Source organism: Prionailurus viverrinus, chromosome D3, assembly GCF_022837055.1.
Source record: "Prionailurus viverrinus isolate Anna chromosome D3, UM_Priviv_1.0, whole genome shotgun sequence".
Lineage (NCBI taxonomy): Eukaryota > Metazoa > Chordata > Mammalia > Carnivora > Felidae > Prionailurus > Prionailurus viverrinus.
Window position 1 is genome coordinate 45486511 of NC_062572.1, and position 24691 is coordinate 45511201.

A 24691-nucleotide genomic window follows, 5' to 3' on the forward strand; every position below is an offset into this window, starting at 1 on the left:
TTATTATTGATATTCATGGAGATTTTTGTAACTAGCAAGAACTATACAAATATCGGTTATGAGAAGTAAAGCCATGGCTTTCGAACTTCTTACTCTATACATTCCTAGAGGGTCTCAAATAAGATTGTGATTCAGATTAAGGAAAAAAAAAACTGTGTTTTTTTTTTAAATAAATACTAATTATGCATAAATGACTTCTTTGGGTTTAAAAGGCTCAAATCTTGCTTTCAGGAATTTGTCAAATATAGTATCACAAAGCTTTCTTTCTTTCTTCTTCTTTTTTCCCCCCCACAAGAGAAGAATTTCCCCCTATTCTGCCAGGGTAAGAAGATCTTAGTAGAGAGAGCAGTAACTAGATATTTACTCTGAAAGCACTGATAGAGTTGGAATGGGATCATGGTAGCCCACTAGTTTTAAGGAGGAGTGGCCCCATTGTCATCATGTTAGGCTTCATGATTGACAGGTCAATCTTGATTTACTGGTCAGAGAACCTTGACTTAAAGCATTTATTACTGTTTGATTCTCAGATAGAAGATCCTCTAAAGGGCCTTTTTGAAATGGATTTGGATTATGAAAACAAAAAGCAAAAGTTATGTAACAGAGAATTTAAAACAGGTTGTCTTAGGAAATATAGGTAGGGTTCATATATGAATCTTAACAAGATATATGGGTATAGTTTATATCAGCTCTACGTGTACTTTGCAGTCATAGAGTCCTCTAATTATATAAATTTTCTCCTTTCTTCCTCTTTTTCTTTGGGGGGGGTGGTGTAGACCATGGGGAATTCATATGCTGGGCAACTGAAATCTGCTCAATTTGAGGAAGCTCTCCACAACTCCATAGAAGCCTCTCTCAGATGTAGTAGTGTGGTTCCACGGCCAATTTTTTCCCAGCTGTACCTGGACCCTGACCAGCATCCTTTCTCATCTGCAGGTAAGTTTCTCAATCCCACACATTTCTAGATTTCTTTTAAAAGAAGTGGAAATTCCAAATCTGGGGACCTCTGAAATAAATTGATGTAATATTAGACATTGCTAGTCTCCCTGTCCTCTGATATCTTTCAGAAGTATGAATTTTTCTTTTGGTTATTTTTTCTATAAGCATCTTTTTATTAAATTAGTTGTAATTTATTTGCTCACCCAGATGTAAAACCCAAGGTGGAGGATCTGGATAAAGATTTGGTACACCGCTACACTCAAAATGGAAGCCTGGATTTTTCTAACAATCTAACAGTTAATGAAATGGAAGATGACGAAGATGATGAAGAAATGTCTGATTCAAATAGCCCACCAATTCCCTATTCACAAAAACCTGCCCCAGAAGGGTCTTGCACTACAGATGGTGGGTTTCTTTTTCTTTTTCTTTCTTTCTTTCTTTCTTTCTTTCTTTCTTTCTTTCTTTCTTTCTTTCTTTTACCAATTCCTCTTTATTGTCTGGCTAGTTTTCAATCATTACATGTGGTGCTGAAGGCTGGAAACCAGTAATTACAGAAAGGAATGAGGAATGATTATGGTCTCACTGACATTATCTTCTGTGACTTCACAGCAGGTGTCTATAAGAAAGACAGGTATTATTGCTTCATCTTATAGATGAAGAAAGTAAGATTCACAGCAGTTGAATGACTTCTCTGAGATGATATGTGGCAAAAGCAAGCCTAGGCCCAAGTCAGGGCTTTTCCTGCAAGAATGCTACTATCTCAGGTACTTTTTAAGTGTCCTGTCTTCCTACTTCTTTCTGTTCCAACCTCAAAAACATCAATAGAGATATCAGATGTTTTATATTTACCTTTTTCATTTATTCTGAACACTCATGCAGTATAGTGTTATCTGTAGAAGATAAAAATGTACATATTTTGATAATCCCATTTTATTTATTTTGTCAACCTCCTCTTCCACCACGGCTTTAACCACACTTTAAAAAGGAAATCCTAATATAAAACATTCTCAGTATTTCATGGTTTTGATGATGTCACAACTTTAAAATATACTCTCTTCCTTACATTTAGTATTTACAGTGCTATTTTCTGGTAATCCCAACCTAATTAGTATGTGGATTCTACTTTATCCATATTAGCCAGAGTGCAGTTTTTATACCCTGATTGACTTGGACCTGGGGTGTTTACAATGCATGCAAATCGTAGGGGTGAGGAGTGAGGAGGAAAGAGGTAAGATTTCAGGACATTCTCCCTACACAGCTTGAATTGTAAATAATTTGGGGTAAACTAAAGATTCAAATGTGCAAATCCAGATAAATGAGTTTGCACTGCTTGGAAGTTTTATTATTTCTTGACTTTCTTTTCTCTTTCTCTTTTACCCTCCCTCCCTCTTTTCTTTTTTCTTTTTCTTTTCCTTTCCTTTTCTTCCTTTCAAGAATTTGATAAGCTGTAAAAAGCTCAAAATCCTTAATCCTATCTGCACTATTTCTTATAAATTTGCTTCCAGATGTGGTTGATTTATTTTGCCCAGACTTAATATTATGCATCAAATTTACTCATTATTCTTGGTATGATAGGCCTTTAAACCTATAGTTGTGTAGCAAGTGACTGGGTTAGGTTTCCACTTGGCTGTTTTATATCCATTTTTATGCCTTTTATTTATCAGTCAAGTCACACTTAACAGTTAATGACCAAATATTGAAATTGTGCTTAAAATATTGTTGGCTTGTCATTGAGAATCTTGTTATATTTAAGAATTAAATAGAACGAGAGTCAAAGCTTTAGGGGATAATTCTGAAATATCAAATTTTATACCAAAAATGGAGGAGGGGCTCTCCTGTTTTTCCTGTGCTCTAAATATGTTTTAGTTTGCCTTTTGGGGTGCTGACACTGGTATTACTAACAATCAGGTATGTTTAGTGTTCACCAAGATACAAACTCAAGTGATCTAACAGAGAGCAACTATTTCTTGAACTTTAAAACATGAGAACACTACTCTTACCATGAGGCGATTATGTAAAGTGTAAGGGAAGGGTAATAGTTAATTTTAGATATGAAGGAAAAAGATTTGGAGATGCAGTTTTTCTGGGGGGAAAAACAAATATAGCACCCAAGCATAAATTCAAATTCCAAGACAACCTGAAAACACAGATCATAGACGTAGATTCCTACATCAGCTACTTTGGTTTCTTATAATTAATTGCATGTCCATATTTTTTCCCCTTTAATTCACCTCAAGGTGGCCATTAAAAACAAAAAGCATAGTTCATAATTTGATAGTTTAAAGTTTGTCCATAGCTCTTTCAATTTGGCTCATTCTAGGGTAGTTCTAAGAACCCTCTCACCCAAAGACAGAACAGTTCTGAAATTTTTCTTATAGAAATGACAGTGAATTAGGACAATGTAATGCCTGGACTTGTTTTAGCATACCACCTTCCCTTCATGGGAAATCCTCTATTTACCTAAGACTTAAAGGAAGGTAAAGCTATTTTTAGAGGCAATTTAGATAAGCAGATACTTAATACCTGATGGGCTTCTGGGGGTTACCATTCAGATGTAAATTTTGGTTGCTAATTTCTTATGTAAATTATTGGAATAGTGTAGGTTCCCACCCTGCTGGGAGGCAGTTGATTGTCTAAAGGGGTGAAGGGCAACCAAATTTGAGGCTTGCAAATACTGCTTTGATTACTTTAGTTTGTGTTTACAGCTGTTTCGGTAAACTTTCCCCTCCCCCCACTTAGATTACTCTGTAACCTTCAAGTTGGAGATAATTGGAGAATGCAAATCTGGTTCTGTGAAGTGAAAACCTTGGCTATTTTCTTAAGGAAATGCAGATGAAGTTTACAAAGAAGGGCCCTCTACCATTATTCCTTTTTTTAAATTAAAATAATTTGCTGCGAAGGTCTTGGGGTTAAGGCAGCATTTCAGTATTATTCTCAGAAAATGAAGCTATTTAGGGACAAGTTTGTTATTTGTGTGCCAACATCGATAACTTATCTTTCCTTCCTTGCATACAGTAAACAGGCATAGATCCTTCCTTAGGGCACTCTTCCCCCAGGTCTTCCAGAAGCCCCTAAAAAAAGATTCTGTCTTTCTTTCAGGATTAGTTCAGATGTGATTCAAAATCACACTACAGGGTTGTAATAAGGTTTCTTTTCATTTTGTTTGAGGTTTTAATTGAGATTGAGTAGTTGGTCTTTATTATATTAATAATCTGACATATTTCTAGAGACCAGAACTACCTGTTACACTAGATATTTGGATCCTACAGACCTTCAAATATAATCACATTTCATAGATTCTTTAGCTACCCACTCTTTTTTTCTTTACAGACACACAGAGCTTATTTTCATTCTTAAAAAAATAAATATTGTTCTTTGCATAATGTTTTTTCTTACTTGGGGATCCCTCATAATATATTTTGTATATAATTAGCTGATCTGAATCCCACCCCCCCACCCCCAAAATTAGGATTTAGAAAAGACAGGTAAAAGGTGTCACAGCAAAAAGCCAAATCTTTGCCTGGTGAGTATATTCTCAGAATAATTACAAACTCAATTTAGGAACTTTTTCTTGATGTTGCCACCATTTCTGGCCTTGAATTGATTTATTTCTTGAATTACCCTGTTGCTGGACTCAGCCTTGCCTTCTCTTTCTCTATTTTCTTTCCTCTTAATCAGATTGGCTGAGTGGCTTGTGTTAGCGAGTAACATGAAGGCAAGAAGATAAAATTGGACATTGTAAAAATAGACTTTACTTTTTAAGAATAGTTTTAGACTTAAAGAAAAATTGAGACAATAGTATAGAGTTTCTATATATTCCTGCAGTTTCTCCTATTATTATCTTACATTATTACTAATTTTAATAATAATTAAAGTTCATAGTTTATTTAGGTTCCTTAGTTTTTACCTAATATCTCTTTTCTTTTCCAGAATCCCTTCAGGATACTAAAATAGAGTTAGTTGTTATGTCTCTTTAGGCTTCTCTTGACTGTTACAGTTTCTCAGACTTTCCTTGTTTCTGATGACCCTGACAGTTTTAGGAATTATTGGTCAGGTATATTGTAGGTGACCCTCTACTGGAATTTGATATTTTTCTCCAAATTAGACTGGGGTTATGGGTTTTGGGAAGAAAGATCACAAAGGTAAATTGCCATTTTCATCATATTGTATCAAGGGTACATTCTGTCAACATGATTTATGAGGGTTGATGTTGATGTAGATCATCTGGCCAAGGTAGTGTGATCTCCACTCTTTCCCCCACTTGCCATACTGTGGGAGAAAGTCACTATGCTCAGCTTATACTTTAGGAACAGGGAATTATGCTCCACCTTCTTGAGGGCAGAGTATCTACATAAATTATTTAAAATTCTGTATGGGGATTTGTCTCCCCCCCCCCACTTACTAATTTATTCACTCATTTATTTATATTATTATGTACTCATGGATATTTATTTTATCTTGAGTTATAAGTCAATACTACTTTACCTCACTGCTCAGATTGTTCTGGTTTTGGACATTGGGACCACCTTCAGTTGGTTCCTGTACCCCTTTTACATACTCTCATCATTGCAGCTTTTTTTTTTTAGCATAAAATAGGACATTTTCTCTTTTTATTGTCATGAGCATCCCTTAAAATTTTTGTGGGGAGACTAGAAAACATGCTTCTCCAAGGATCCAGTCATTGTTGAATAATTATTACTTTTGACCTCTAGGTGTCCTCATACTAAAGGCTGTACTAAAAACTATTTGTATTTCTTAATTTGAGTGGACTATGTAGTTCTCCTTTTTTGCCACAGAAATCATTCTGAAATCATCTCTCTTCTACAGAAAATCCTGCTTTCTTCAGATATTCTCCACACTAAGTCCTCTTGATTCTATCTCTGTTAAGTCCAGAACAAAAATTGTACTTTCCCCCTTGGTCTCCTTTTGCTGCAATGTATTGCTTTTAGAGATCTCATCAGAGGGGTGCCCGGTGGCTCAGTTGGTTAAGTGTCTGACTCTTGGTTTCGGCTCAGGTTATATTCCTGTGGCCTCATGGGTTTCAGCCCCACGTCAGGCTATGCTCTGGCAGCACGGAGCCTGCTCGGGATTCTCCCTCTCTCTGCCCTTCTTTGCACTGTCTCTGTCTCTCTCAAAATAAATAAATAGCTTTTTTTAAAAAAGAAAACTCATCAGAAAAATAATGAATGTTAAGGATTCATCAGCAAGTATGAGGTAGGTGAGTGCCAATAGACCAAAGATTCAACTTAGAAAGTTGGGTAATAGGACTCCAAAAAAAGGCAAGGAAGAAGTAATAGGAGAGTGTCCTACATCAGACTGAGGGAAGGTGAAGCATTATGTGAGTCAGAGATGTTAATGAGGATGAAGGAGTATCTAATTTGGAGTCCGGAGACTTGGGTTTTAGTCCCACTTTCTCCAGTTACTGAATATTTTAAAAATTGGACCATTTTCTTAAGCTTTATAGGCCCCAGTGTCCTCATATTAAATAGATTAGTGTTACCCAATCTTTGACTCACAAATTTCTTTTATACTAAAATATAGTCTTTTGAACTTTTTAGGAATTTAAAACCTAATTCTGTCACTACATGGCATATGATAAAGAATTGATTTTAAGTAGAAAGTATTTATTTTAGACCAGTATGTTAATATACTCTTTGATATTATTCATGCATATGAGAAAAAATTGTCTACATTTTATCATTCAGCAATTGCTACTTAATGTATTTAAAATCGGTTGTGTAAGAAAAAGCATATTTTATTGACAAATTCAAAAATAAAATATTATAGCTTTTCAGGGGGCTGAGTATATTTAAATGTTTTCCAGCATCAAATAAAAAGAAAATCAAAATCTACTTTTTTTTTTATTTTTTTTTCAACGTTTTTTATTTCTTTTTGGGACAGAGAGAGACAGAGCATGAACGGGGGAGGGGCAGAGAGAGAGGGAGACACAGAATCGGAAACAGGCTCCAGGCTCTGAGCCATCAGCCCAGAGCCTGATGCGGGGCTCGAACTCACAGACCGCGAGATCGTGACCTGGCTGAAGTCGGACGCTTAACCGACTGTGCCACCCAGGTGCCCCCAAAATCTACTTTTAATACCCAAAATTTGAAATTTTAGGATTAAAAGGATATGGTAGTTTATTTTTATAATTTTTACATCATCTATATGATGAAAAGATTTCAGGCTGCTGTGTGCAGAATTTCTGCTACTGAACATGCTGCAAAATGAGGTAGGCTTTTCTCTCCTACATGAAAAGCCAAGTTGGATTGTAATCACCAAAATTTTACCTTGATATTGCTTTTGGAGGTGGGGTACCCAAAAACATATTGGTGCATTTTATATAATTTTATAATTTAATGAGTGGGGTTGGGATTGAATCTAACTTTCATAAATCTAGCAAGAGCATCTTTAGAGACATTTGTAACATTACTGTGTTCATTAACACAATCAGTGCTTCCTATCATTAACCAACAATGTATGATGAGTATAAATTAAGCACAATATCAATACAAATGGCTAAGAATAAAAACAGTTGTGTGAAAATCAAAGCCATACACTGATACAGGGTTCAAACAAGTGAGTCCTGAATTCATTCAACTGGTTTCCACTCTCCCTCTATGTGTAGCAGGGAAAGCACTCAGAACATTCTTTAATACTAGAATAATTATTTGTTAGATTTTAGAAATTGGTAACTATTTGATTTTGTCTTATAACTTCAAGTATCATGGAATACCTGTAAGTCCCTGGGAGTTTAATAACTGCCTGTTGAGAGATCCTATATCAGATAATCTTAAGGTTCTATATAGCTCTGATGTTCTAAAAAGCTGGTAATAATTTGAAAATTCATACATATTGGCACAGACTATCATTTCATCTAGTCCACTCTTTCTAATATGGTGTGAGTCAAAGTCGTAGAAAGGTTTGTTACTACTTCTTAGTGACAGAGATAGTTCCCCACGCATCCTGTTTTTTGTCAATAGACAATCATGAACTTCTCATCACTGAATTTTCTGCATCTTTTGGGAAGATACGTGTTCTGCCTTTTGGAGCAAGTCATGATAAAGGTGTTATTTCTTTTCTTTTTCTTTTTTTGAGAGAGAGAGAGCGAGCGAGCATGTCCACAAGTGGGGGAGGGGCAGAAGAGAGAGAGAGAATCTTAAATAGGCTCCACCCAGGCACCCCTTGATCTGTCTTTATATAGCAAACTTACCATGTCTTACATCCTGGACATTACTGAACTCATTATATAACACTGCACAAGTTCCCTAACCTTCCTGAGCCTCAACTTCTCCATCTATGGAAAGGAGTTGGTAGTTGTTCAGAGGATTAAATAATATAATTTGTACAATGGTTAGTACCATGCCTGGCTTATGTTAAGTTCTCCATAAATTTTTCTGCCATTGATACCATCATCATCATTTCCCCACTTTCAAACCTGAGTTCTGTCCCTTAAATGGGGTGGGGGCAGCAGAATTTTTTTTAGGGCTTTTATGTATCCATAGCTTCCAAAAACTGTGTGTAAACTGAATAAATAATATGACCTGCATGTATAAATGACTATTTTTCAAATAAATATAGATGATATTGTGACTAATAAAATATAGATTCATTCAAAATTGTTAATTCACAATAATATTCTGCTTTTGTTTTTTTCAATTAACAAACACTAAAAGTTAAATTTGAATTATTTTAGTGTTAAAGGGAGCCTATAAGCTTGAGATGGTTGAACCCCATTATTTTATCATTTTATTCTTTCTTCTGTTGACTTCCTCCAATTCCATTATGTCTGCTTTTGAGGTTTGATGAGCTCAACCATGCAGTAGATTCATGGTAGATTTATGTGCGCCACAACTTCATACAATATTTGGATTTTTTTCTCTTATAATAACTGATTGCATCCAATTGTTTGTTGGCATTTGGTGAACATCATACTATAAATTGATACTGGCAGAATTTAGCAGGGTCTTTCTCTACTTTGTATTGGGTGATGATGGTCTCCTCAGGTTTGTGTGTGGAGATTTAGGTGTCCATCGTTTACCTTCTGCAACTCTCTGAAATAGTATTTTTCATACTTGTATGTACCCTCTTTTGGCTGCAGGTGAAACCCAACCCAACTGAAATTAGCTTTAGGTAGAATGAAGATATTATTCAAAGAATTTCTAAGCAAAAGGTTTCACAATCCAACCTTGGGAAACGCACATACAGCTGGGTTTCAGGGGTCCACACACTGCTGGAACATTCCCTTTGAGCCTCCTGTCTGCTGACAGACTTCTCTCACAAGGCAAGGAACTGAGCTGCCACAGATCAAACTAAGTCATACTATTTCTGGCTCCATGTTTGGAATTCCTTGAGAAAAGGCTTTGATTGTCCCAGTTTATGTCAGGTGTCCCTGACTAATCAACTATGGCTGGAAAGGTGGGATATTATAGTGGCTAGCTTGGATCAGGTGCTACCTCCTGTCAGTCTAGAATATCCCCATTCTCCAGAGGAATCACGTGATTAGAGTTCAAGGAGGTTTGATTATCTCCCAGAAGATGTGAAATAGGTGCTTTGCAGTAGAAAATAGCTGTCCTCTGTAATATTGTTTTGTGATTATTGGTTCCTTATACATTCTTCCAATTAGACTATAATGTAGGTTCTTGGGGGAAGATATATTTGTTCAATTCTATCCCCAGGCCTAGGGTAGCATCTGTTGCAAGTGATTTTTTTTTTAATTTTTTTTTTCAACGTTTATTTATTTTTGGGACAGAGAGAGACAGAGCATGAACGGGGGAGGGGCAGAGAGAGAGGGAGACACAGAATCGGAAACAGGCTCCAGGCTCTGAGCCATCAGCCCAGAGCCTGACGCGGGGCTCGAGCTCATGGACCGCGAGATCGTGACCTGGCTGAAGTCGGACGCTTAACCGACTGCGCCACCCAGGCGCCCCGCAAGTGATTTTTAATAAATGATGAACTAATTAGTTAGTGTAATATGTTTTGGTACACAATGTGGTTATGTAAGGTTTTGTTATGTGTTGTTCTGTTGTAGCTTACAAAAATGACTTCACGGTTCTGAGTTCCAGTTCTGGCCCATTCATTTATGAGCCACATCTGAAGTGCAGTCTCTTCCTATGTGAAATGGAAGCCTTTCTCTTCTATGACAGTCACCATTTATAGACATGAACTTGCTTTGAAAGTATAAAAATATTGTACTACATACACATAAAAATTACATACATTTTTCAAAGCTCTGTGTGTATTTATCATTTGCTTACTTGTAGATCAGAAAATATAAAGTCATAAATGTTGGCTGAACTTGTCAGAAATACCTCCTTTTTGTGTGTTTTCAGCTCCACTCGGGGGAAGGGGATACCTATGATAGGTTTGTCTTCAGGTTGGAGTATATGGACTTTAAATTTAGTCCTGGGGTGCCTGGGTGGCTCAGTCGGTTGAGCGTCCAAATCTTGGTTTCAGCTCAGGTCATGATCTTGCAGTTCCTGAGTTTGAGTCCCGCATCGGGCTCTGCACTGAAAGTGCAGAACCTGTTTGGGATTTCTCTCTCCCTCTCTCTCTGCCCCTCCCCCAGCGTGCTCTTTCTCTCCCTCTCTCTTTCAAAAAATAAACATAAAAAAATAATCTACTCCTTAATTTTTTATGGGATTATGCCTTTATGGGATTTCCCATAGGCAAATCCACTCTCCAGATGGGTGATAAGGAGATAGGACCTTTCTAAACATTTTACTGTGTCCTTTTTACCATTTTTAGGTTTTTGTCAAGCAGGAAAGGATTTGCGTTTGGTATCTCTTTGTATGGAACAAATCGACATCCCAGCAGGATTCCTCCTGGTAGGGGCCAAGTCTCCCAATCTGCCTGAACACATCCTCGTGTGTGCTGTAGACAAGCGATTTCTACCAGATGATCATGGGAAAAATGCACTTTTAGGTGAGTATTTCACACCTATAAAATTCCTTCCAATGGGGCGCCTGGGTGGCGCAGTTGGTTAAGCGTCCGACTTCAGCCAGGTCACGATCTCGCGGTCCGTGAGTTCGAGCCCCGCGTCAGGCTCTGGGCTGATGGCTCAGAGCCTGGAGCCTGTTTCCGATTCTGTGTCTCCCTCTCTCTCTGCCCCTCCCCCGTTCATGCTCTGTCTCTCTCTGTCCCAAAAAGAAATAAAAAACGTTGAAAAAAAATTTAAAAAAAAAATTTCTTCCAAGATGAAGGAGTTAAACTACAAGTTTAAATTATCATAGGGGTGCCTAGGTGACTCAGTTGGGTGGGCGTCTGACTCTTGATTTCAACTCAGGTCAAGATCCTAGGGTTGTGGGATCAAGCCCCACGTGGGGCTCTGTACTGAGCATGGAGCCTGCTCAAGATTCTTTATTTCTGCCCCTTTGCCCAATGCTCGCTCTCTCTCTCAAATAAAACAACAAAAATTAAAAAAACATGTTAAATGGGGCACCTGGGTGGCGCAGTCGGTTAAGTGTCCGACTTCAGCCAGGTTACGATCTCGCGGTCCGTGAGCTCGAGCCCCGCGTCAGGCTCTGGGCTGATGGCTCAGAGCCTGGAGCCTGTTTCCGATTCTGTGTCTTCCTCTCTCTCTGCCCCTCCCCTGTTCATGCTCTATCTCTCTCTGTCCCAAAAATAAATAAACGTTGAAAAAAAAAATTAAAAAAAAAAAACATGTTAAATTATCACAAATTTTTTTTTAGATCACAGAATTAATTGGGAATTCTGTAGTTAACTCAAGTATGAAACATTTTTTTTCTTTTAGTAACTTCTTAAAAATTAGCTTTTATTTTTTATTCATTCCCAAAACACCCGCCTTGAAGAGGCGGCCTTTTCAAGCCAAGCTAAAGGATGGCATGCGATTTATCAAAAATTAATTCTGTGTAAAGCAAAGTAGGATTCACTCTGTACAGAGTTATTGATCTAGACCTGATGTCCAGTCAACTCTGTTATTCAGCTGCAGATTATCTGCTTTGTAAGTTTTTGGTAGTTTCTCCATGCTACCCATCATTCCTAGCTATATTTGATTGATGTGATTCCCATGTTATATTTAGCATTAGTTCAACCAAAGTAACTAGGAATATACATATGATGTAAAATGTATTACTGTATCTCAGAATTGTTTTATTCTCTGGCTTTACTTTGAGTCTGGACTTTTTTTTTTCACAACCTAGCTTCCTTACATCATGGGAAATAAAGACTGGATTTATTTTTAATTAAGAAGACAAGGTGGCACATGAGATGTCTTTAGTGAAAATGATAAAAATGAAAGGAAAGAGGGCAAATAATTCAAGAATTGTATTGTTCATAAGCTGTACTTGTTTAGTTTGATACATTTTTCCTAGTTACACAGTGTCATCAGAAAGTCTGGAAATATATACATCAGTATCCTGAGTTAGAAAGTAACCCTATCCATGCTTTATAAAAGTTCCTTAACTTATAATTCAAAGCTTTTTCTTGGTTCATAGGAAAAGAAGTGATAATTTCCATAGGCTTTCATAAAAAGATGATGATTTTCTTTTAGTGAAATTGAGCAGATGGTTTAACACAGAAGCCTAATGGTAAAGTTTATAAGTTGGACTAAATTAGCAAAGAAGTTTCTAAGTATCTGTTCACTCGTTCATTCAACACTTTATTCAAAATGTACTATGTGACAAAAATCATACTAGGCTGTCTTGTGGGAGCACAAAAATGTTAAGACACAGAGCTAGTAATCTAGTTGGCTGTGGTATAACAGTTTTGGGAAACTTCTTTTTAGCATTTTAAAAGCATCATAGTGTTGAGGTGCCTGGCTGGCTCAGTCAGAAAAGCATGCAGCTCTTGATCTCAGGGTCATGAGTTCTAGCCCCACATTGGTTGTAGAGATTGCTATAAACAAACAAACTTTTAAAAAATAAATAAAAGCATCACCGTGACATCAGATGGAATAGTTTACATGTGGCTCTGACCACAGACACAGAAAAATATCTCATGATGCCTTTTTGCTTAATGATTCTTCATGACTAGAGGAATCCTCCTAGAATACATCATGAAAGGATACAAGAAACACCATCAGAATAATAGATTTTCAGGGTGTCTCAGTTGGCTGAACGTCTGACTCTTGATTTCGGCTCAGGTCATGTTCCCAGGGTCATGGGATCAAGCCCTGCATTGGGTTCTGCACTGAGCATGGAACCTGCTTAAGATTCTCTCTCTCTCTCTCTCTCTCTCTCTCTCTCTCTCTCTCTCTCTCTCCCCTTCTCTCCCTCTCTCTCTCCCTCTGCTACTCTCCCCCACTTACACGCTCTGTTTCTAAAAAGAGGAAGAAGAAGAAGAAGAAGAATAGATTTCATGATTGTGTATAATAATGAATATGAGATCAAAGACCTTGGTCATTGGAGTTGGAACTGGGATTAAAATCCCAGATTTGCCACTTAGTATTTTCAGAACTGGGGCAAGCTACTTATTCTCATGAGGTCTCAGATTTCTCATCTATAAAAAGAGGCCAATGATGCCTAACTTTCAGGGTTGTAAAGATCAAATGAGATGATGTTTATAAGGCAAACCATCCAGCACAGTGCCTGGCACAGAGCACTTGCTCTTTAAATGGTTATTATTCTGCCATTCTGTCATATTTATTAATACCTTTATAGAAATGGAAGTTTGTTTGCTTTCTCTAGCCTTGCGAATGGACATAATTTTTTACTAGCCACTTTCCAAGTGAAAGTGTAGTGCAGCAAGATGGTAGAACTTTTCTCTTAGATAAGCATGTTGTTGAGATTTTTATATGTTAATATCCATCCAACATTTCTTACTGATGATAGATTATTTTAATATGCATTAAAGTATAGTGGGAAAAATTTTAAGCTTCGAATATGTTAGAATCCCAGTGAACTCCAATATCAATTTATAAACTTTTTATATAAATTATGCTGATTCAAAAGACTGTGAGTGAAGGAATTGGTTAAAAAATATATTGAGGGGGCATTTGGGTGGTTCAGTTCGCTCGGTGTCTGACTTTTGATTTTGGCTCAGGTCATGATCTCACAGTTGTGGGATCTGGTCCTGCATTGGACTCTGCACTGAGTACTAAGCATGGAGACTGCTTGGGATTCTCTTTCCCCCTTTCTCTCTGCCCCTCCCCCACTCATTCTCTCTCTCTTTCTCTCTTTCAAAATAAATAAACATTAAAAAGTATATATTGATCCAGTTGGCAGTTCATTCATGTGTCCCAATTCTACTGTGCAATTGGAAGACTTGGTTGACAGAAACACTAGATAGGTAATTTAGCTGTAAGAGGTATTATTTTTTGTGATGATGACAACAAGAACTTTGGGCAGATAAAATCTCTCTTGAACAAAGACTGATACTGAAACTGTACAGAGTTTAAAAAATGAGCTGTAGGATTCTTTGTCTTAAATATTGTTAATTCTCATCATTAATGTGCCATTTCTGTTCTTTTTTTTTTTAAACATTTATTATTTTTTTTTTTAATTTTTTTTCAATGTTTTTTATTTATTTTTGGGACAGAGAGAGACAGAGCATGAACAGGGGAGGGGCAGAGAGAGAGGGAGACACAGAATCGGAAACAGGCTCCAGGCTCGGAGCCATCAGCCCAGAGCCTGACGAGGGGCTCAAACTCACGGACTGCGAGATCGTGACCTGGCTGAAGTCAGACGCTTAACCGACTGCGCCACCCAGGCGCCCCGCCATCTCTGTTCTTTGAAGATTGTCCAGATCCTTTGCTTTTCTTCCTTTGTATATTCTCTTGCTTTTCACCTCAGAGAATAAGAAAAAGAAAAAAGATAAAACCTCACCTCAGTAATTTGTTAATTTTAATTCTCACACTAATCTTTTATGAACTACTTGGATCTACCAGATAAGCCTCTTTTGGGAGGCACCATCTTTAATTGTTTTGACTAAAATGTTCTTATATTATTTTACTGGGTTCAACATCTGCCTGGCAAGCCAGATACTTTTCTGTCAAGGCCTGATAATCGCACCACAATGTAAGTTACATGGAGGCAGTGGTTTTGTCTCCTTTGCTCCGTGCTGAAAACCTGGTACCTGAAAGAGTGCCTAGCATATGGTAGAGTATATAAGTATTTGTTGGATGGATGGATGGATGGATTTGTTGGCTAGATGCGTGGATGCATGGAGAAATGGATGATTAGATGGCTTGGGAACTCGGTGAAAAAAATTGGCATTTTTTTTTCTTTTTTTGGTTTTGGCCTGTAGCTATAAAGCATTGGACAGATAGCCAAATGCTCTCAAATTCAGTCCATCTCTGAATATATTTTAAATAATTTATGTTTACATTTCTATAAAGTAACAGTAATAAACTAATTATATAAATTACTAATTTTATGTAACCGATCAGAAGATATGACTATCTCTGTTTTTCCAGTTTTGCATCATGCCTGGTATATAGGTGGATGCTCAGTAAGTAATTGTTGAAAAAATAATAAATTGGACTGCCATTTCTATTGATTGTCAGAATTGACTGCGATTGGTATGTTGTGAGATATTCTGTCTTTAATCCTGGTGGCCTTTCTCTTCTCTCCTTTTATATCTTTGTTAATTAGATAACAGGTTTAGGGGTTTAAAAAGAGTATCACTTCATCAGTGGATTGATTTTAAGTTAGTCATTTATATAGAGAGAGATTGTACGTGTGGAGTTTGGAATGCCTTTTCTCATTTACACCTATCTTGTCCTTGTTCACTACATGGCAGTACATATGATGCTTCCTCCTCAGTCACAACCAGAGGAACTCACATTATTTCTGTGTGACTTTTCTCTGTGTATTACGGGATTGATTTCCAATTAAGCAAAGGATAGCCTCACATCCTCTTAGCCTCCTCCATTTCTTCTTTCTGTGCCCCCTGCTCTAAGCAGGTCACTGTAAGTTTTATTTTGTTTGAATAATCTGAGTGAGAATTGTTTGGATGTTTGATCTAAAGGGATAATAAGCTAGTTTGAGTATGGGGGGGGTGAATAAAGAGGAAATGGGACTCTCGGGGCACCTGTGTGAGAAATTACAGCTAGCTGTCATAGGAACTGGAAAGTTGACAGCACCTGGGCTTGCCCATCACTGTCCATGCCCTCCTCTCTGCAGACAACCTTCACAGTTGCCAATTTATTCTCTCCCATCCCTTAGCTGACAGGTGGTTGGACATAACCCCCAACTTGGGTTCCAATTTTATAAAACCTTACAAATTTAGGGCCCAGTTCCATCTGACTGATTCTATTTGTATTTATTTTAAAATTCCAGGAAAGGGGCACTTGGGTGTCTCAGTCCTTTGGGGATCTGACTCTTGATTTCATGATCCCAGGATTGTGGCCCTGAGCCCTGCATCGAGCTCCATGCTGGGTGTGGAGCCTGCTTGGGATTCTTGTTCTCTCTCCCTCTGCCCACCACCTCTCAAATAAAAAACAAATAATAGGGGCGCCTGGGTGGTGCAGTCGGTTAAGCGTCCGACTTCGGCCAGGTCACGATCTTGCGGTCCGTGAGTTCGAGCCCCGCGTCGGGCTCTGGGCTGATGGCTCAGAGCCTGGATCCTGTTTCCGATTCTGTGTCTCCCTCTCTCTCTGCCCCTCCCCCGTTCATGCTCTGTCTCTCTCTGTCCCAAAAATAAATAAACGTTGAAAAAAAAATTTTAAAAAAACAAATAATAAAATATTTTTAAGTTGAAAAATAAAATAAAATAAAATTCCATGAAAGAGATTCTGACTGTCCCAGACTGGGTCTGATATTAGCACAATCTAATCATCTGTGACAGTGCACATGGTGGGTAGGGCAGAGAACCAGGGCCAGCAAGTTCTCTAAGAAGGGAGTGTGTGGGGAGGAAATCATGGGCATCTCTAGAAGCAAACTTTTTTATATTTTTATGTCAACTGTATGAATTCTATCACATGCTACTATCCACTCTATTTTCTTAGCCATTAAACTTAGAGCAGAATTTAAATTACTTTCAGTCTTCCACTATTATAAAATAACTCTGCTAAAAAAAAATTGGTGTTTTTCCTTGAGGTTAGGAAATTATTGGGTCAAAAGCACTGAATATTTCTACACTTTTCATATGTAAAAGTATTGTATCAATGTACAAATCCACCAGTAACTTTGGTTTGTCTTCTTTCAGGGTTTTCTGGAAACTGTATCGGCTGTGGAGAAAGAGGATTTCGGTATTTCACAGAATTTTCCAACCATATTAACTTGAAGCTCACCACCCAGCCAAAGAAGCAGAAGCACTTAAAGTACTACCTAGTCAGAAGCTCCCAGGGTGTACTGTCGAAGGGACCTCTTATCTGCTGGAAAGGTAGCGTCAACTTCTGGGAGGGAAAGGGAAGGGAAAGGAATGAGGATGTTACAGTAAGGACAAGTGGCCTTCTGGGGTTCAGAATCAGGTATGATGTATGTAAATATCCCAAGTTCAGAAGATATCCAAAGATGTGAAGCTCTCTGGCAGGTTATTTGACTTGCTTCTTTCTTTCTTTTTTTTTTTAATTTTTTTTTTTTAACGTTTATTTTTGAGACAGAGACAGAGCGTGAATGGGGGAGGGTCAGAGAGAGGGGGAGACACAGAATCTGAAACAGGCTTCAGGCTCTGAGTGGTCAGCACAGAGCCCGACGCAGGGCTCGAACTCACGGACTGCGAGATCATGACCTGAGCCGAAGTCGGACGCTTAACCGACCGAGCCACCCAGGCGCCCCAACTTCTTTCTATTTTCAATAGAGACTATTCAGGTTTAGAAAAAGTGCATGTCTCTTTATATTTGTCTCTTGGGAGGGTGGAGTACAGGAGGACTCTTTTCAGCTTTCCTGTCACTTAGAGAGGACCTCAAAGTGTCATTTTTCTGGTTAGATGCTCTTTCTATTTTATTTAGGTTCTTTGGTAATTCTCAAGCATCTAGTTTTCTGTTTTCATTAGAACTAAGCATACTTTGAACAAATAACGCTTCTTCATAATACCTTAATATCTGGGGAAAACACATTATTAAGTTGGCAAAGTTGTTTTTTTTTAAGTGTAGAAGAACTTAACTAACTTATTTGTGGATCTGAATCCAGTTGAAATCTCACATCTTCATGTAGTTGATAGGATTTACCACAAGTTCTATTCATTGTTCTAATGCAGTGGAATATCTAATCCTTATTCTTTTGAGCAGTTACTTAGATGCTGAGATTTTTCTTAATTATCAATATTATTATATTATTAAAGATGAAATAATAATTTTCTTTAACGCTTCCATTTGTTGTCTGTGCAAGATTTTGGCCTGACCATAAGAAATAGCATAATAAATCCAAATTATAAATGACTTCAGATTTTCCTCTGAGTTTTCCACTGTAATTACTCTTGGGTGCATTTGAAATGACATTATATAATTCCTTAGGAAATAGCTGCATGTTCCAAGACAGGCACAATGATCCTGAATGGCTTTTGAAGGTTCACATTTTTAAAAAATCTTTTAAAAGATTTTAGTTTTAAGTAATCTGTACCCACAATGTGGGACTCAAACTCACAAACCCAAGATTAAGAGTCACACACTCTACCAACTGAGCCAGCCAGGTGTCTGAAGCCTCACATTTATAGAAGTTACTATTTTAGAATTAAGGTTGTATATGCATATGTATCCATATATGCAGATATGGAGATATGCAGATATGCAGACATAGAACATCAATATAAATGTATGCATACGATACACATAATGTGGAGGTATCCTTGTAGGCCAAAGTACAATTGCTTTTCAAGGAAAATCCTAGCCAAGGTGGTCATAGAAAACTGTGTCCAACCTTGCATATATCTGATAAACTTGGAAACTCTCTAAAGGACCCTCTATAATTAACTGTCATTTACAACCATTTATATTTCTTTTTCACATGCTACCTTTAAAAACTAACATAGTGTAACGTGTAGTATAATTTAGTTAGAAGTTATAGCCCTACATGGTTTCTTAGTATTTGCTATCTACTTGACTCAGTTCAAAGTATTATTAAAGTATCATGTTAGAGCTCCATTAGTATTGGCTTACCTAAAATGAAGCTTGGTGTTGCATGATCAGAAATCACCTAGAATATTGTGTACCTATTTCCTTTGATACAAACTAAGAGTAATAAGAATTTGAGCATTTCTGGGACACCTGGGTAGCTTAGTTGGTTGAGCATTGGACTTTGGTTCAGGTCATGATCTGTTCATGAGTTCAAGCCTTGCATCAGGCTCACTGCTGTCAGCATCAAGTCTGCTTGGGATTTTCTATCCCCCTCTCTCCCTGCCCCTCCCCTGTTCTTTCTCACTTAAAAATAATAAGTAGGCTTAAAAAAAAAGAATTTGAGCATTTCTAATTTTTCTCCTCTGACTATAAATTTTTCTTTGCTTCAGCTTTTGGACATAAATTAAAGTTGAGGTGAGAATATTGAAAACAACCTATATAGATTCCCGTTCCACACTAAATTGATCCTTGACGGGAGGTTAACTGGTGTTTGAAAGCTTATTTTTTTAAAAAACAAATTACTGATATTTTAGCCTGCCTTATCCATAAAACTAGCTTGATTATATTGGTTATGAGTAATTTTTCCCCTGGGAGCTAGTCTGTGAAGAACAAAAGCCGGATCTTTTTTCTTTCTTTCTTTTTTTTTTCCTTCTAAACATGACATCTGGCCCTAGGAAGACAAAGTGAATTCACCATCTTGAACATTCTGTTGGAGTCAGGATTAGAGGAGGGGAAACCGCCAATAAGGAATATGGTTGCTACTTAAGGAACAGTAGTTCATTTTAGAGATTTTGTGGATTGTGTTCTCATCACCTGCTTTGACAGGGTATTGGTCTCCTCCCATAATATAATTCTTACTCCTTCCCAGAATGTAGAAGCCGACAATCCTCTGCCACTTGCCACTCTATGAAACCAAACTCTTCAGTACCATCAACTGTGACACCAGAAAATGGCACAACTAATGGATACAAATCAGGATTCATTCAGACAGGTATGGGATATTTTCTTTTGGAATTTCAAGCAGCCAGATGTATGTTTAGTGGTTCACTTTAAAAATGACTGTTGGCTGGTTTGAATAGAAATGTTTTAAAACAAGTATTACCTGAGTTACTATTAGAGTTAGAAGTCAGCACTGAGATGGGTTAGTTCATGGATAAGAAATTTAACTCAAGCATAGGACCTATCTCTAGAAAAGTCTAACAGTGGGCAATAAGTAGAAATCCAGACATGAGGAAAGTCTGTCTCATAGCTATCAGGTGGCATATACTGGGGACATAACTCATGAAGACTGGAGTTCTAGGGTAGGGCTCTAAACTAAGCCCACAGAACATTACAGGGAGTATTGCACCAACTGGTATATTAAGTAAGGTCCCAAGGTAGGACTGAGGATCACAGTGGAAGAATCCACTAGTTTCTAGTGGTTCAAGATGGAGGCTGGGTTACAAATAACCAGATAAAATTTTAGTGCCTGAAACCAGGTTATACTATCAGGGCAGGATCAGCAGAAGGGCCACACTGATACTGAACAGATAAGTTGCCAGTCTAAGGCTTCTAAAAATTCCTCCAGTGTAGAGAGTTGTACTAGCCCAGGCCCCAAGGACAGGATAAGGCTCCAGGTGGGACTTAATGTTTCCAGGTGGCTGGAGGGCTAGAGGGCTGTAACTGAAAATATCACTGCAGATAATATTTAATAAAATTATTCATGGAATGCAAGCTGGTGCAGCCACTCTGGAAAACAGTATGGAGGTCCCTCAAAAAAACTAAAAATAGAACTACCCTACAACCCAGCAATTGCACTAATAGACATTTATCCAAGGGATACGGGTGTGCTGTTTCAAAGGGACACATGCACCCCCATGCAGCGCTATCAACAATAGTCAAAGTATGGAAACAGCTCAAATGTCCATCAATGGATAAATGGATAAAGAAGATGTGGTATATATATATGATGGAGTACTACTCGGCAATCAAAAAGAATGAAATCTTGCCATTTGCAACTATGTGGATAGAACTGGAGGGTATTTTGCTAAGTGAAATTAGTCAGAGAAAGACAAAAATCATATGACTTCACTCATATGAGGACTTTAAGAGACAAAACAGATGAACATAAGGGAAGGGAAACAAAAATAATATAATAACAGGAAGGGGGACAAAGCATAAGAGACTCATAAATATGGAGAACAAACAGAGGGTTACTGGAGAGGTTGTGGGAGGGGGGATGGGCTAAATGGGTAAGGGGCAGTAAGGAATCTACTCCTGAAATCATTGTTGCACTATACACTATTTTGGATATAAATTTAAAAAATAAAATTAAAAATAAAATAAAATCAGAAAAAAAAGAGAAAATTATTCAGAACCAGTCTAGGTTATATCTTAGGCAAGAAGGAAAGTATTTTAAAAGAATCTGTGAATTGTTTTCCAGTTCACTTGTTTTTTGTAAAGCATCATTTTACTCATCTGATATGCAAATGTCATAGTATAATGTGCTTTGCCAGCATCCCGTTACCCACAAGTTGAAAAGAAGGCTGTCTTCATTTATTTCACTACTTAGCATTCCTCTTTCAAGTTCATGTGAAATTTTGATGAGTTGATAAATTTTTTCTACTTACTTTCAAGAGGTAAGTAGTTATTAGAAGGCATTTGCAACAATAGCAATGGTAACAAGGCTAACCTTATTTGGGGCTCTTCTAGCTATGTTTCTGTACTCAGATTTAAAAGGTCTGATTTTTAAAGTGTCCAAGAGATTTAGGTAGAGGCTCTAATCTAAGAGAAGAGAGCATATCTCTTTAGAATAAATGAGAGAACATTGTGTTACTAGGTATTCAAGAAAGAAAAAAGTTGGCACTTGGCTCTAGGCATTGAAACATTAGTTAGCCTTCATTACAATAATGATACACCTATATGTCTTTCCTAGAATATTATTTTAGTAACTTGTTTGATTCCATGGTATATTTTCTTCCATTAGACCTTGGGACTACTGAAATGTAATTTTAAAACTACACTATTAAAAATGAATAGTTACTTAATTACAGTAAAAACTTATGAAATATTTACTGTGTCCTAAAACCCTTGTCACATACTGGAAGGCAGGGTTCCAACACTTGACCAATGGCTCTGATGATTTAAAACCACTCATGTAGGGGATAAAAGCACAATAAAACATGTTACCTTTCTTAAAAGGGCCAGGTAGATATATAAATAACCAGTTGTACCTGAAAACAATGAAAATATATTAACATGCTAATAAGCAGTAATGCAGTTTTAATTATATTAGGAAATATATTTTGAAAACAAATACTGCTCTGAAATAGAGGAAATCAAGTTTTAGGCTTTAGCAAAGCTCCATCAATTGCCATGAAGAGACACAGACAAGGCACTGACTGCCTCACAGTGAATACAAGTGGCCAAGATTCATGCCCATATCCTTGAGTATCCCTTGTGGCGATTTGACCATGAAATTAGCTGTTAACAATTTTAGGTGAGATCCATAGAATTTAATAGAAGAAAGTAGCTTTAAAAGTGAGACTTTGTATCTAAAATTTTCTTCTTGACAAATTAGGTTTTTGACTCTTCAGCAATAATTTCTTTCTTCCTACACATGTTGAAAGCAATAGGCTTTAAGACTTTCATGTTAGTATTATGAAATCATTGCAATCATAAGAGTATGTAGCATCTCCTTAGCTAATGGAGATTCATCTTTCTATAGAAGATTGGCTTATTTTTAAAAATGTTTTTAATGTTTATTTTTTGAGAGAGAGAGAGAGAGAGAGAGAGAGAGAGAGCACAAGCAAGGGAGGGGCAGAGAGAGGAAGGAAAACAGAATATGAAGCAGGTTCCAGGCTCCGAGCCATTAGCACAGAGCCCGATGCAGGGCTTGAACCCACAAACCGTGAGATCATGACCTGAGCCAAAGTCAGACACTTAACCAACTGAGCCACCTGGGTGCCCCTAGAAGATTGGCTTCTTAATCGGCAGTCAATGACTACCTGTAATCAACATTTCTTAGCCTGAAATGTAAGTAGGCACGTTGCATAGTATTTGAAGAAGGGATTAATGTGCCATTTACACGGTTTTGTCTTGAATTCCACCTGCCAAGCTCCGGATTTTATTTTCTGGCTGGCTTGCCACTTTTCCTTTGCATATTATTTTCAACATATTTATGTCATTGATAATTCAAACTTTAGTCAACAATCCCAGTAAAACAGTTTCTCATTGTGGCTGAAGATGGCTGTGTAGTTACCTATCTATACTATACCCACATACCACATATAAATACATACACAGGTATATATTTTGTGTTTAATCAAGACAAGAACTCAAGAATCAATAAAAAAAAAAACCCTTGCCTACCTGAAGATCTTGAGTTTATCTTCCATGTTTTCTTCTAAAGTTTTGTTGTTTTATTTCTTGCATTGAAATCTATGAGCCACTTTGAGTTAATTTCTGTGCACAGCGTGAAGTGAGCATCTAAGTTAATCTTTTTGCATGTGGATATACAATTGTTCCTATCTTTGAACAAACTACCTTCTTGTCAGTGAATTGCACTTGTCAAAAATCAATTGACCATAAATATAAGGATTTATTTCTGGAAAATGGATGAAATGGACTTCATCAAAATTCATGACTTTTACAGTTAAAAAGGCAACATTAAGAAAATGAAAAGACAAGTGGCAGAATGGGGGGGAATGTGTGAAACACATATTTGACAAAGAATTTGTATCCAGAATTTACAAAGAACTCTTATAACTCAGTATTAAGAGGACAATAAGTCAAAACATGAGCAAAGGATTTGGAATAGACAATTTTCATGGACTATATACAAATGGCTAACAAGCACATGAACAGATGCTCAACGTCACTAAGGAAATGCAAATCAAAACCACAATGAGATACTACTTCACACCCACTAGAATGACCATAGTCAAAAAAGATGACAGTAAGAGTCTGTGGATATGGAGAAATTGGAACCCTCCATACATTGCTGGTAGTAATGTAAAATGTGGCAGCCACTTTAGAATACAATTTGACAGATTCTCAAAAGTTAAATATAGGGGTGCCTGGATGGCAGTCGGTTGAGCATCTGACTTCAGCTCAGGTCATGATCTCGCATTTGTGGGTTCAAGCCCCACACTGGGCTCTGTGCTCACAAGCTGAGAGCCTGAAGCCTGCTTTGGATTCTGTGTCTCCCTGTCTCTCTGCTCCTCCCCTGCTTGCACTCTGTCTCTGTCTCTCAAAGAGTAAATAAAAAGTAAAAAAGTAAAAAAAAAAAAAAAAAAAAAGTAAATAAGAAAGTAAAAAAAAAAGTAAATAAAAATGTAAACAAAAAAAAGTTAAACTGTTATATAACTCAGGAATTCTACTTCTGAGTATCTACCCAAGAGAGATGAAGACATATCCTCACAAAAAATTTCATGCAAATGTTCATAGCAGCATTATTCATTATAGGTGAAAACGGGAAGCAACCCAAATGTCAATCAGCTTGTGAACAGATAGACAAAAATGTAGTGTATCCATACAAGGGAATACCATTCAGCAATAATAGAGAACAAACTGCTGACACATGCTGAATCATGGATGAACCTCAAAAACACTGTGCTAAGTGAAAGAAACCAGACAAGAGAGACCATATACTGTATGATTTTGTTTATGTGAAATGTCCAGAAAAGGCAAATTTATGGTGACAGGATATAGATTAGTGGTTGCCTGGGACAAGGGATAGGAATAGAAATTAATTAAAAAACAAGCATTCAAGTTCTTATTGGGGGAATGAAAATGTTCTAAAACTGATTTATGATGATGATT

At 37.3% G+C, this 24691-nt stretch overlaps 1 protein-coding gene across 9 annotated transcripts in view; it reads left to right on the plus strand.

Moving 5' to 3' along the window:
* The window catches only part of GREB1L (GREB1 like retinoic acid receptor coactivator), a 287573-nt gene that overhangs the window by 142231 nt on the left and 120651 nt on the right, over positions 1-24691 (plus strand). For 8 of the 9 annotated variants that reach the window (XM_047827102.1, XM_047827101.1, XM_047827106.1 and 5 more), the window contains 5 exons: positions 774-933; positions 1144-1341; positions 10681-10857; positions 17041-17217; positions 19758-19880. In XM_047827102.1, coding sequence (XP_047683058.1) covers positions 777-933; positions 1144-1341; positions 10681-10857; positions 17041-17217; positions 19758-19880 — 832 coding nt within the window. In that variant the 5' untranslated portion in view covers positions 774-776. The remainder of the gene's footprint in view (positions 1-773; positions 934-1143; positions 1342-10680; positions 10858-17040; positions 17218-19757; positions 19881-24691) is intronic. The other variant, XM_047827108.1, reaches the window with a different exon arrangement.